Source organism: Alexandromys fortis, unplaced genomic scaffold, assembly GCF_014885135.2.
Source record: "Alexandromys fortis isolate MF-2015 unplaced genomic scaffold, M_Fortis_MF-2015_v1.1 scaffold_57, whole genome shotgun sequence".
NCBI lineage: Eukaryota > Metazoa > Chordata > Mammalia > Rodentia > Cricetidae > Alexandromys > Alexandromys fortis.
This window is the reverse complement of record NW_026067941.1, coordinates 9,637,648-9,650,508: the sequence shown is the minus strand read 5'-3', so window position 1 is coordinate 9,650,508 and position 12,861 is coordinate 9,637,648. Positions and strand designations below refer to the sequence as shown.

Sequence of the window (12,861 nt, the reverse complement as noted above, 5' to 3'; positions counted from 1 at the left end):
AATCATACAGAATGTACTTCCTTTCTAACACTGTGTCTGAAAGAGATGGGTAGATGGGCATGTGCTGGTTATTATGGGAAACAATGGAGCTGTGGAATTACATCCTCCTCATTGAGAATTCTGCACATAGCTCTACTCATCCAAAATCCTGTTGTTTTTTTTTTTTTAATCTATGTAGAACCTTAGCGGACTTCTGATGTCACATGATACTCTGAGGCTCCATTTGCAAGCATTTAAAATATTTTGACTTTCATATGGTCTTCTATCATGTTAGACCATGAGTTTGTCAAGGTCAGTGTTTATGTCACATTCATCTCTATGTGTCTTCCATGCAGAGCAATAATGGGTATCAAGGGCTGGAGAAGTGGCTCAGAGGTTAAGCGTACTGGCTGTTCTTCCAGAGGTCCTGAGTTCAATTCCCAGCAACCACATAATGTCTCATAACCATCTGCAATGTGATCTGGTGCCCTCTTCTGGCATGGAGGTGTTCATGCAGGAGGAAAATTGTATACATAATAAATAAATCTTTTAAAAAAATAATGGGTATTAAATATTAATAAATTCGAATTCCATTCAGCCCTAAAGCTTATGTGTTTTAGTCATATCAAATCTTACAGCAAAAAAAAACACAAGACCTACACTGGCTATGTCTTTTCCAATGGTAACTGAAACAGTGCCTTGCTAAGCTATTAACAAAAAGGTATTGCTTGATGTTAATGACAGTATACGGAAAAGAATAATGAAATGAAATGCAATACTATTTATTTCACTGGCAATGTCAATAACATAGAAAGGTCTATGCGTGAAGTTGATTTCAATTCATTCTATCCGGTTAATGGAACTTCCAGAATGAGTTTTAATTTTCGAAGCAACTGGAATTTTCTAAGATACTAAAACATACAATAGTGATAATGGGGTTGGTGCCTTACTGAAAAGCCTTTGACAATGATTTTCATTAAGAACCGCCATTATGACTCCATTTGAAAGCTTACCTATAGACACACCATCATCCCAGTACAACTGGCCCTTTGCTTCTCGCTTATAGTCCAAGGCAACAGTGAGCCAGAAGGGATTCTTCCGGCTGAAGAAGGCAATTCCAAGTTTCGAACAATGAAAGAAATGAAGAAACAGATGAATTTCCTCCTTGATTGAATGCACCCTTCGACAAATCTGCCCCTTGAGGAGTCCACCCCTTGATGCATAGGGATGAATCCTCTAGAACCCACCACAGAAAGTGAGTAAATATTAGCATTTTGTGGAAACACAGGTGTGGGAAGGTGGCAGGGTGTGGGAAAGAAAGAATGTAGGAACAATGGCAGGGGAAGGTGGTTCCTGAAGACTAGGTCTCGGGTTGTTTTACCAGTGCTTACTGGACTCTGTGATAGGCCTGTTCCTAAGTATGCTCCAGATCCTGTCTCTTTGTAGTAATTCATTCACCCCTCGTAAAGGTGCTAAAAGTGCAGGCCTTCGTCTCCACCAGTTCATGAATAACAAGCATGAACACAGAGATGCTCTCTAAGGTGTAGGGTGTTGTCAGGCCAGAATCTGAACTCAAATTCTCCAGAATCTGAGCCCTGGAACTCCTACTCACGTTGACCTTCGCCCCCTACTAAATTTTTCTCATGTTTTGGGGAATGCACATTAAGATAGTTTCTGTCCCTAGGGAAACCCTCATGAAGATTATTTTAACTATTCCTATCATCTGAATTAATCCAAATTGAAGAACTACGAAACTGAGAAGGAACGTGAGACTGTATTTACCCCTCTGAAGACAATCCTGGGCCCTTGAAGTGAGGAGAAGATTGCCCACACTAGCTGTGTTCATTTGGCCCTTCTCCGTTTGGTTCTTGCTTTCCCTCCTCCAAGAAGCCCCACTGAGCATCAGCATAGGTAGTAGGAAGGTACTGCATCTTACCTTGCCTCTGTGGTTGCGTTTGCTATCTGCATGGGAAATAGGCAGCCGCCTCGAAGGTGAAGCCCTATCTTGTCACCTGGTAATGGCATGTCTACAAATTGTTTCCTCCATTCAATAGCCATTTGCTAAGTGACAAAAGAAAAACAGACTAGATAGAGGACTTCAGGTAGGAAGGACCCTAGGGATCCTTTCGTCCAGTCCTCACCTAGAGACAAGAAGATGGGGACATCCAAATTGAGGCTATTTCCCCAAGATATGTGGGTAGTAGAAAGCAGAGCTGAGACACCAGCCTCCCGACCTGTTACCTCTCACCATACAGTGTGTTATAGTTTGTATCTTGGATGTCTCCACAGTCTTATGTGAAAGTGCTCTTCTCTGGCTCAGTAATCCTGGGAGATGGTGGAAACTTCAAGGGGTGGGGTTTAGCATGAGCTTTTAAGCCATTAGAACTTTGCTCTCAATCAAATTGAAAGGCCCTGGTCTCTTCCTTTTACTCTCTGTCACGTTGTAGCCATGAAGACTTTTTGTTTGTTTCTTTGTTTTTGTTTTTGTTTTCTAAGAGTGATTTTGCTCCTCTCCTGCTTTCACAAAAAGAGCCTGCCACCAGTCCAACGCAATAGAACCCAGGATTAGAACCTCTGAAATTGAAAGAAAACATAGAGACTCTTTCTCCTTCCTTATTGCCTCGGATATTTGTTATAGTAACTAAAGTCGATTCACTCACTGTGATTGCACTGAGTTCGAATTCTGTGCCTCCGCCAATGAAATGACTAGTCCTAATTATCAGCACAGCAATCAGATTGAAATGATTGAGTCAGTGAGATTCTGCACACCTACTGCAGTTATTCAAATTTCTTCTGCTGTGGTGTGAATGCTAATCTCCCTCTAAAGTTTATATGTTAGAACGTAATTGTGTATGTGATACTATTAAGGGAAGATTCCTCTGGACAATTGGCTGAGTTATGACAACTCGGTGAGAAGCTTCCACTGATAAAGTTGAGAAAACCTTGATCTTGGACTTTGTAACCTCCAAGAACTGTGGACAATAGAGTTCTGTTGTTTATAAATTATGCAGTGTGAAGTTTTGTATCACACCATCCTGAATGGACCAAGATGCCTCAAAACAAACCCACAATCAACTCATTGTAAAGCCTTGTGAAATATCACCATGAACTCCCAAGACTTCTGTGTTAGAATTGTCTTCAAAGGTCTCTGAAATCATAGAAGTCACCTTACTTACTGTCTCAATGTCATACCAGATGGCATCTGGGATATAGGCTTTTATGTGGTCCACTCCCTAAGGAAATAAAATCAGTAAGCAATATTAGCACACATACCTCCTTACAGTTTAGAGAAGAGTTCCACAGCATTGCCCCTGGATGTCTGAATAATCCAAAGAGCCATTTGAGATCACCCTGTTATGCCAGGGAAAGCATATGAACCAGAAATGCCAAATAGTTTATCCCAAACCAAGCTGTACCTAGACATTGAATTTATTTTGCCTCTGTGCTCATGCATTTTCTAGAAGTAGAGAGTTCCATTTTTAGAGTTATGCCATCATTAGTTCAAAGTAGACTATGCCAACCACATCCACAGGAGAGCAAAACTACTTGTTGAGCAAAGTCAGATGTAGTTGAGACACTACCAGCTCAAACAGCCATTGCTGTGTTAGCTCTCTTTTTTTTCTTGATTTCTATGTTAGCAATATTTTTTTTAACAAGATAATCAGTATACCAGTCCTTCCCCTACACCTTACTTCTTAACTCTTGGCTATGATTGTTCCCTCCTGTACTCCACTGTCCCTCCTTACTCTTTACACACCTATTCTGTCTTCCCATGCCATCTCCTCCCAGAGAAGAGGCTATACAGATACTCTGTGCATATGCACCACCCTACACACACCAAGACAATCAAAACCATGTCAGTGCATGGTCACATGCCTAAGAACACAGTTTAAAAGGCAATTTTTATATAGAAACTGTTTTAGTTGATGCATCATTGGAACCAAGAATTCTTATTTTTCAAACATTCGTGCTTGTTCTCATTTATATTTACATTCAGACTTAAGTATAATCATATATACTCGGCATTTAGATTATTCAGCTATCAAACTGCAAGAACTGTAATATCCCATTCCATTATTCAAATTACAAACATACTTCATATAACACAGGTGTGATAAGGAGTCCAGGCCCCCACAAGAACTGTTCATGCACATCCCATGTGGCTGGGTCTTGATAGAACCTAGAAAACAGAGTACACCCACAGTGGAGGGAGTGGAGTTTCCAAGAGGAGACCGCAACATATCACATATCTTAATGGGCCTTGTTACACCAGTGAGGTAAAGGGAATTGATGATTTGGACGGGAGGCCTTGGTCTAGAAACTCACTCATGAACGAGGGGCCTTGCTACTGTCTCCCCGAGTGTGTGAGCACGGTAGAAGAGGGTGTAGAGATAGGGTAATAAGGTATAACGGACACTCAGATAATATCTTGAGGATTCCAGTAGCAGAGAGTCAAGGCCAAAGGCAGCAGGGTCCTGGTCCTAGAAGGAAATGGAAGCAATTAGTGAATGTTTCTATAGTGATCAAAACGTTTCCCCTGATGAACACAGCCATGTTCTCCAGTCTGGAGAGGGTGGAATACTTCCAGAACTCAATTGATCTTGATCCTCCTTCCTTGCTTTATGGCTGGAAAGACACCAAAGACTGCATGACTTTCCCAATGTAGACATGTAAGCAAGAGGCAGGTTTCACTTGACAGGTTCTTCTCAGCACACTAGAGGAAGCTCTGAGTGACAGGAAGGTACCGCACAGGTTTCAATGGCCATAAAGGGGCCAAAAGGAATCTACTTCCCTCAGCGACACACCAATATACTTTTAAAATAGTTTATATTTCACTTATGAGATAACCAAAATAATTATTTCATCTAAATTTAGTTTTACAATTTTTAAAAATCCATTTACTTAATTTGCGTTGCCTAACTATGATCTACATTCCGATTTTATTTTTCCCCTGAAATTTTGTAAATTTGAAATTTCTTAGGTTTTTTGTTGTTGTTGTTGTTCTTTTGTTTGGGTTTCTTTGTTTTTTGTTTTTTTTTTTTGTTTGTGTGTGTGTGTAGTTGCCTCTGTAACTATTTTAACCTTCATAGTTAGCTTCATTTTCTACATCCAAAAAGACAATGGCCTTTGTATCTTCCTTAGTATAGTAACACAACATTTAGAAAAATAGTAAGAACAGATTTTTAGCAGATTTTTATCAAAGAACAAACAAAGAACCATTCAGCAAGGAAATGGTTTTCTAATTTTCCTAGAAACTAGAGGTGACATTTGCCATCAACAGTAGCACTCACTCTGCTCACTCTCTTTGTTGTTGAGAAGATATGAAAGATGCATATATCACATTTCTCATCCTGTATCACATGACAGAAACAGAAGGTTGGAGAAAAATTATGTGAATCTATTCCTCTATTTTTCTTTATAGGAGGCCCAAGTCTTTCCCAAGTACAGTCATTCTATGACCCTAATGTAGAGTTCATGAAAATACTAGGGCCAAACACAAAAGAAAATAGTATTCTTCAGCCTCCATCATCCGACTTCCAGCTGAGAAAATGCAGAACAATGATGGGTGTTGTGGTGTCTGAGACCCTGGAATGTGTTTTGCAAGCCCGAAGAACCCAGTTCTCCCTAATTGGCTGATGATTGACTTAAGTGCATATCATGAGGACGAATCAATGTAAAGTATTATTTCCATTAGATATTTCACTATTTTATGGCATTATAGTTACATCAACGCCTACAACTTTAACACATAAATTGAAGTGTGCTGAAACTACAGGCTGAGTTTTGAAGACTTGTAACAAAATATAAGTAACTCAACTACTAATCCCTTATGCTGAACACTAGCTAAATGATAATTCTGTGACTATATTTAGCAACATAAGATATATGTTAAGTGTCCAAATTAAAATTTAAATAGTTCTTGTTATAATTCCATTGGAAAGTGCTAGTTTAGGAGATTCCTAGCTCTTTACCCTCGTCACCTGGGAGAGCTTAGTAGTCTTATCTTCAGGAGTCATGACAGTTCATATTTTGTGAACGGCACCTACCTTCCATGCCCCAAATTCTGGTTAGATCTTCAGAAATAGTTTCTTTCTCCAGAACACAAATTAACAAAGGAATCCAAGAATAAAATACTTTGAAGAATTGACTCCGCATCTCCCCACCAGAAGAGACGTGTCATTGCACAAAGTCAAGAGTCTTAACCAAAATAATCGTGAACTTACACAAATGAGCTCCTTTTTATTTTTGGCATATGTATGTGTGTATACATGTTCTCTTTTATGCAGATATATTGTCTGAATTAGGACTTTTTAAAATTTTATTTGTTTATTTTACATACCAACCACAGCTTCCCCTCGCTCCTTTCTTCTCTCATCCCCCTTGCATCAAGGCTGGGCAAAGCATTCCACCATAGGGAATAGGTTCCAAAGAGCCAGCACATGTATCAGGGATAGGTTCTGGTCCCACTGCTAGGGACACTACAAAAGACTAAGCTACACAGCTGTCACCTATATACACAGCACCTGGGTTTGTCCCATGCGGACTACCTAGCTGTTGGTTCAGAGTTTATGAGCTCCCAGAAGCTTAGCTCAGAAGGCTCTGTGAGCTTAATCCTTATGATCTTGACCTCTCTTGCTTATATTAGGGTTTTCAATTGTCATGATAAAACACTATGACCATAAGCAACTTGGGTATTTTGCTTACACATCCATGCCACAGTCAATTATCAAAGGAAATCAAAACAGGAACTCAATTCAAGAAACTTGAGGCAGGAACTGATACAAAGGCTGGGGAAGAGTACCTCCTACTGTCTCCTCATGACTTACTCAGCCTTGCTTCTCATAGAGCCCTGGACCAGCAGCCTATGGGTAGTAGCGCCCATAGTGGTCTGGACCCTCCTATATAAATCATCAACCAAGAAATACACCATAGCCTTTCCCACAGGCCAGCCAATTGAGGCTCATCTTCCAAAATGGCTCTATCTTGTGTCAAGTTGACATAATACTAGCAATGCACAGACACACATGTACACACATACACATGCATACACATACACATACATACACATATCTTTATTTGAATGTGAGTATGGAGAGCCAAAGTTGATGTTGAGCGTCTTCCTTGATACATTTATTTATTAGGCAGGATCTTTTGCTGTACTAGAACTAACCCTAACCTTAACCCCATTTAAGACAATCTATCTAGTCTGCTTGTTTTGGAGGTCCCCTGCCTCTACCTCTGGAATGCTGGAATCACAGGCCACTGCCACACCTGCCCAGCTTTTACCAGAACCATCCTAATGCTGTTCTTTACATTTGTGCTATGAGCATTTTATCCATTAGTTATCTCCAAGGCCGTCTTAATGGGTTTATTAAAACCAAAGCCATTTAGTTTGAAATATTTCAATTGCAACTTATTTTATTAAAATAAACAGAAAATCACGTTATTTGTTCCTGTTGCATTATAAACACCTTAAGAAGAACTTTGAACTATTTCTGTAGACTTGGCCATCAAAAAATATTATTTTAGACAAAAAGGATAATAGTATGGGAAGTAATAGAGGGTGGGTCTCCCAAGGTACTCATAAAAATCAGGATGTTATAACCAGGTAAAGAACATTTTATGTCACTGACTTAACCATAATCTTCCTTGTTCTCTCTTATGCATAAGAAATCTTTACCATATTATATTAATATTTATATAGATTTATTATGTGGATTATTATATTGATATAGTAATAGTTTTATCAATAATTTACATTAATATAAAAATTGATCTCCTGGTGTTCTATCTTGTACATGTTGATAACAAGTGATTGAAGCAGTCTAGCTTTTGTTGGTAGTGCTGTTAGTACTAGGCATTGAATTCAGGGCCCCACATGTGCATCTTTGTATGTTTTGAGACAGGTCTTCTTATGTAGGTTTGACCTACCTAGAACTTGCGACTTTCCTCTCACCTCTGTCTGTTGAGTGCTGGGATTAACAGGCATAAGCTCCCATGCCCCACTACCAGCACAGGAGTGCCAAAAAGTTCTCACCTTTGTGAATAAGTTTTTGACAGCAATTCAATATTTAAATATTCATCCTTCTTACATTTTCATCCTTATACCCTGCCTTTTAGACATGTCACTCAAGATTTAGCTTCTAAAGGTAAAGTTTTATAAAGATTTAGCTTCATGAATGAGGAGTGAGGGCCAGTATGTAGAATTTTTCTAAAATCCCTCTTTAAAAGCAAGTGGATATCATTAAAAAAAACTCTTCTCTTAGAGGAACTCACCCTGTATGCAGGGCCATTGTGATTCCTGGACAGTGGATAAAATGCTCCAAGTTGCATCCATCTTCTGCAGAGTTCCTCTGTGACATTGTTTCTATAGCCACAGATGTTGGCCCCTACCTGGAGAATTAGCACACATGCAAACAAGTGATTACTAGCAAGGCAAAATCATTCGCTATGTTCTTATGTAGAGAAGGAAGGAGAATCCTTTTATGATATTATTTAACACTTAAAAGATCCCAAAGTCTCAAAACAAAGTCCCAGAGAAACAAGGGGATTCTCATTATAGGATATACAAAGCAAACTTTCTAAACAGGATGCTGGTATCAAAATTTTCTTATCATTCAGTCCCCAATCTCCAGCTTTCCTATTCACTGGTGCAGAATTTTCTTTCCTTATACTCATACATTTGATTCATAGTAATTATTTCCTACCTACAGAGACTGTATGGAAGATAAACTAATGTTAACATTTATATCATTCTGTCTTCAGAACCATCTTGCAGCACACATAGAAATTGATTTCGCCAAAATGTCGACAATAAGACATGTTCCTTATTTTTACAAACACCTTAAAATATTAATTAAAAGAATAACAAAGGGTCAAGGTGGAGAGGCTTACCATGGGGATTCCAAATAAGTTAAACTCAAGGATGCTGGGGATGGACCATCGGAGGTCATCCCAGGTGGCTGCATTGTTTCCGAGCCAATGAGCAGCAAATTTGCCAGACCCAGCAAAAGTAGAACGCGATAAGATGAAGTTCCTCTTGGGTGAGAAGACAGTACCCAGGGCCCTGAAAAAGAATTCAGTCAGTTGTGTGTGAGGCAATCTGTGATCATTTAGAACCCAGTGTATTCCAAATGCAGCAATGGGTTTATCATCCTAATAGAAAATAACAAAACCAAACTGTCAAAACCTAGGTTTGCAAACAAATCTGCCATTTTAATTGTTTCCTCCCACTTCGGAGAAAGGATTAACGTCTTGTATAAGATAATACAGATCAGTTCCAGCCTCCAAAGAAATTACTTCAGACTCTTATACTTATGATTACATCGTTTGTGAATTCTGCATCTTGTTGGATATGATTTTGGTCAGGCTCTTTTGGAGGATGATGTATGCCATACATATATCAAAGTGAGTTGGATCCTGGTCCCATCTACTCTAACAGTTCTTTTTCCCTTGCATCCTTTCATGCAGGCCTTACTGCCTGGCGTATAACCCTGCCTAATATAATCCTGGTTCAAGTTCAAGCCACATCTTGGTGAGGATAAAAAGACTCTTTACCCTCATTATCTTTATTGCACCATGAATCATAGATAAGAGGAAGATGTGTTCAGCCTACACAAAATGAAACCGAAACAGGATCAGGAAAGCAGTTGAGAGGTTACAGTTGAGAGAAGTCATTTATGCAATATGAACTAGACATTGTGCATCCTTTTGATAGTTTAGAGAGAAGTAAAACTTATTGGAGATCTTTCTATTTCTCTTTCTCCCTTGGGTGAGTCTGGCCTCTTTATGATCATTTCATGATTTCTAAGATGCTCCCTCTGTCAGCCTAGTCTCCTGGCTGCTGTCCCCAAACTGTTCTTTCAAGTAAAGACCTCCAGTTCTGATGTGCTGACCTCACTGAATGAAAAGTTTTGAATTTCGGGAGGCGAAATGCAGGTCTGAAGAAGTAACTAAGAGTGACTCAAACATTTACTTTTTAAGTATAACAGTACCTCATGTCCAAAGGCCATGTCCATTATCTTTACTGTTTTCTAGAAATTTAACCTGCTTTCCCAAGCTAAGGCATGCCATAAAGCCACCTAGTTATTACTGAATCATAGTTACTTTTTAACTATTAACCACAATTCTTGGAACATTCTAACCAAGCCAATTAGGATTTTATAGCACCTTCATCACCTTTATCACACAGAGACAATGGTAGTGAAGCAATCAAGACCTCTTTTCCTCCTCACCATTCTCTGACTCAGGCTCCTCACTCACTCTCCCACTCAACCCTCACCCGTAGACACAAGTACCCAGCAGGGAAGGCAGAGAGGGACTGACGGGAACGTCATTACAGTTCTGTCATTGTGGAGATGAGGAAACAGAGTCTTGTTTATTTGGTTTATTTTTAAAGAAAGATGGGAAAAGGAGAGGAAGAGTGGATGAAGGAGGAAGACAGAAAAAAGAGAAGCAGGGGTGGGGGAGAACAAAGGAAGAGGAAGGGTAGGAGAGACAGACACCATCTGTCTGGCTTTCAACACTGTCATGACTTTTCATTACACTGGGCTGACCAGGAAAGAAAGAATCTTTGTCCAGAAATGCATATGTTTGTATGGTAGTGAAAGCAAACCCCAAGAAGAATACTGGTTCTTGATTATATTTCTTGTCTTTTCTCATTTCTGCCTTTGCTCATTCCCCCCTTCTTCCTCTTCTCATTCTCTATCTTTCTTCTCCCCCAGAAAATAGAAGAAATGTGAGCCCCAACTGCCTTATATTTTATTGCCTGTGATTATCATTGAGACGACAATGTGCCTTAGCCAAAGACAAATCAAAATTAAACTTACACAGAAAAACCAAACTTTATGCATATTTAAGTACTACTATATGCCAGTTTCTGTATTCTTATTATCACACAAAAACTCGAACAACATATTTATGCAAGAGAATCCCCTCTGTTGATCACCTCCTACATTTCACCACCCACCTTCCCAAACCAGAACCAGGTAGACAAGCAAAATCTTACAAATCTGTGACTCTTGACATGGTGTAGCCATAGATGCTGTGGACATCATAGTGAAGGCCTGAGTAAAATTCTGTGTCCATGCAGAGGGTTCCTACCAACAGTGAGCCATCCAGGACACCTAGAAAAAAAACACTCATCAGTTCAGCAATTCTCCACTGAGCAACTGCAACAAAATAGACACCCAACCCTTTTCCTCCTAATTACTGTACCTTCACCAAACCCCTCTTGATGAAAAACCCTTTCCTCATTTTAAATGCTACTCTTTACTGCTTCCTACATCAGGACTACGCTGAGTGAGCCATTGATTCTCCGGAGCTCACTAAGCATGGTAGTGAGTTGGAGGCACCCGAGGAATCCTCTCAAGTGAACATTGGAGCACTGGGCATTGGATCTGAGATTAAACACAAAGCACCCACTGTCTACATACATACACTTAATCTACATGCACAGTGTTCAAGGAAGAGTGATGCAAATCTTCTCTTTGGAGCAGGAGATTTAACTGAATGGTAAGCTGTAAGGAAAGTTATGTGTCTGGCAGTTTGTGAGATTCACAACTATGTTAATTAAGAGTGGAATATTAATTTTTTCCTAATGCCAAAGGTAGTTGCCTTTGTGGCATTGTCATGGTAACATGTACTATGTGGCCATGAAATCATGAAAATGGCTCAGTTGGGAAGGAACAAGGCTGGTCCCATGTTAATAAGCAAAGGATTCTGGGGTGAAATGAGGTGTATGTCAGAGCAAGCGGATAGTGATGTAATGAGGTTTTACACAGAAAGACAAAAAAGCAAAAACCTTAAGAAGAAGAATATTAAGAGATTAAGGAACAAAGTGATAAATTGATCTAGAATGACAATAAAAGGGGTAGAAAACTCGGTAGAGAAGAATGAAGTTGTTAGGTGATCATGAAGATTTTGCAAAAGGTTAAACATTTAAACTGAAAGAAATTCAGAAGCTGAGAAACAACTAAACCTTGTCTCAGGACCAAGGGTGGACTATAAAGGGTGGACAACCAGGACAAAGTTGTTAGAGTCTGTCCAGATGCCCACCCAAACAGTAGTATTCTAGATGTTCAGGGGTTTGTTTGTGAAGATTAGCTTCTCTTGAATTTGACCTGTGCCTATGAGGCAAGATTCTGGCACAAATAAATAAATAAATAAATAAAAAGGCAACTTAAGTAAGACCCCTACTCCATCTCATCAAATCCTCTTTACCGTCTCCCCCTTCACCTATGATGTTTGATCCAAAGTCCTTTGTCATGGGAGAACCAGACAATGCAAGAAGCAGTATCTTTGGTCTTAGCTTCGATTCAGGCTACGCATCCCTCACTACAGTGTTACTTGAACAAAGTATACACTTTGATAAATTTGATACATTGAGACCCTAGGGCTTCCTTCTCCCCATACCGTAGTCTACTCTACACTGTCTATCAGTAATGGCTATATCCAATAGTCAACTTTTCAGACCAGATCCAGAGTGTTTGCGGTAGTACAGCTAAGGACTTGACTGGATTTAGAATCCAAGATCTGTGAGACACACTTCAGGGTTTGTCGGTTCTTCCAGGGAGGTTTAACTGAGGAGCGCAGATCTGAAGGTGGGTGGTATCATCCCATGGCCCGAGAACTCAAACTAAATAAAGAGGTTGATGTGTAGCAGTGTTCATCACTGCCTTCCTACACGGGGTACAATGTGAACAGCTGCCATGATGCATGATATTCCTCCTATCTGTGAGCCAGAATGATGACACCTTCATTCCAGAAACTGTTGAAACTGTTTTTGCTGGGAATTTTATCACAAAAGGGAAAAAAAAAGTGACTAACACACTACCTCATTGGCATGCAAATGCACACATTCTTCGGGAGATAAGGAAACCA

General features: G+C 39.6%; 2 protein-coding genes across 3 annotated transcripts in view; both read right to left on the bottom strand.

Annotated features, from left to right (window-relative positions):
* Window positions 1-12,861, bottom strand: part of Mgam (maltase-glucoamylase) — a 240,025-nt gene that overhangs the window by 24,139 nt on the left and 203,025 nt on the right. The window lies entirely within an intron of this gene.
* The window catches only part of Mgam2 (maltase-glucoamylase 2 (putative)), a 36,132-nt gene continuing 23,953 nt past the window's right edge, over window positions 683-12,861 (bottom strand). Inside the window, exons 14-21 of the mRNA XM_050148108.1 lie at window positions 10,988-11,105; window positions 8,875-9,046; window positions 8,257-8,373; window positions 4,306-4,460; window positions 4,075-4,159; window positions 3,156-3,212; window positions 1,916-2,040; window positions 683-1,081 (exon numbers count right to left, since the gene is read on the bottom strand). Coding sequence (XP_050004065.1) covers window positions 883-1,081; window positions 1,916-2,040; window positions 3,156-3,212; window positions 4,075-4,159; window positions 4,306-4,460; window positions 8,257-8,373; window positions 8,875-9,046; window positions 10,988-11,105 — 1,028 coding nt within the window. The 3' untranslated portion in view covers window positions 683-882. The remainder of the gene's footprint in view (window positions 1,082-1,915; window positions 2,041-3,155; window positions 3,213-4,074; window positions 4,160-4,305; window positions 4,461-8,256; window positions 8,374-8,874; window positions 9,047-10,987; window positions 11,106-12,861) is intronic.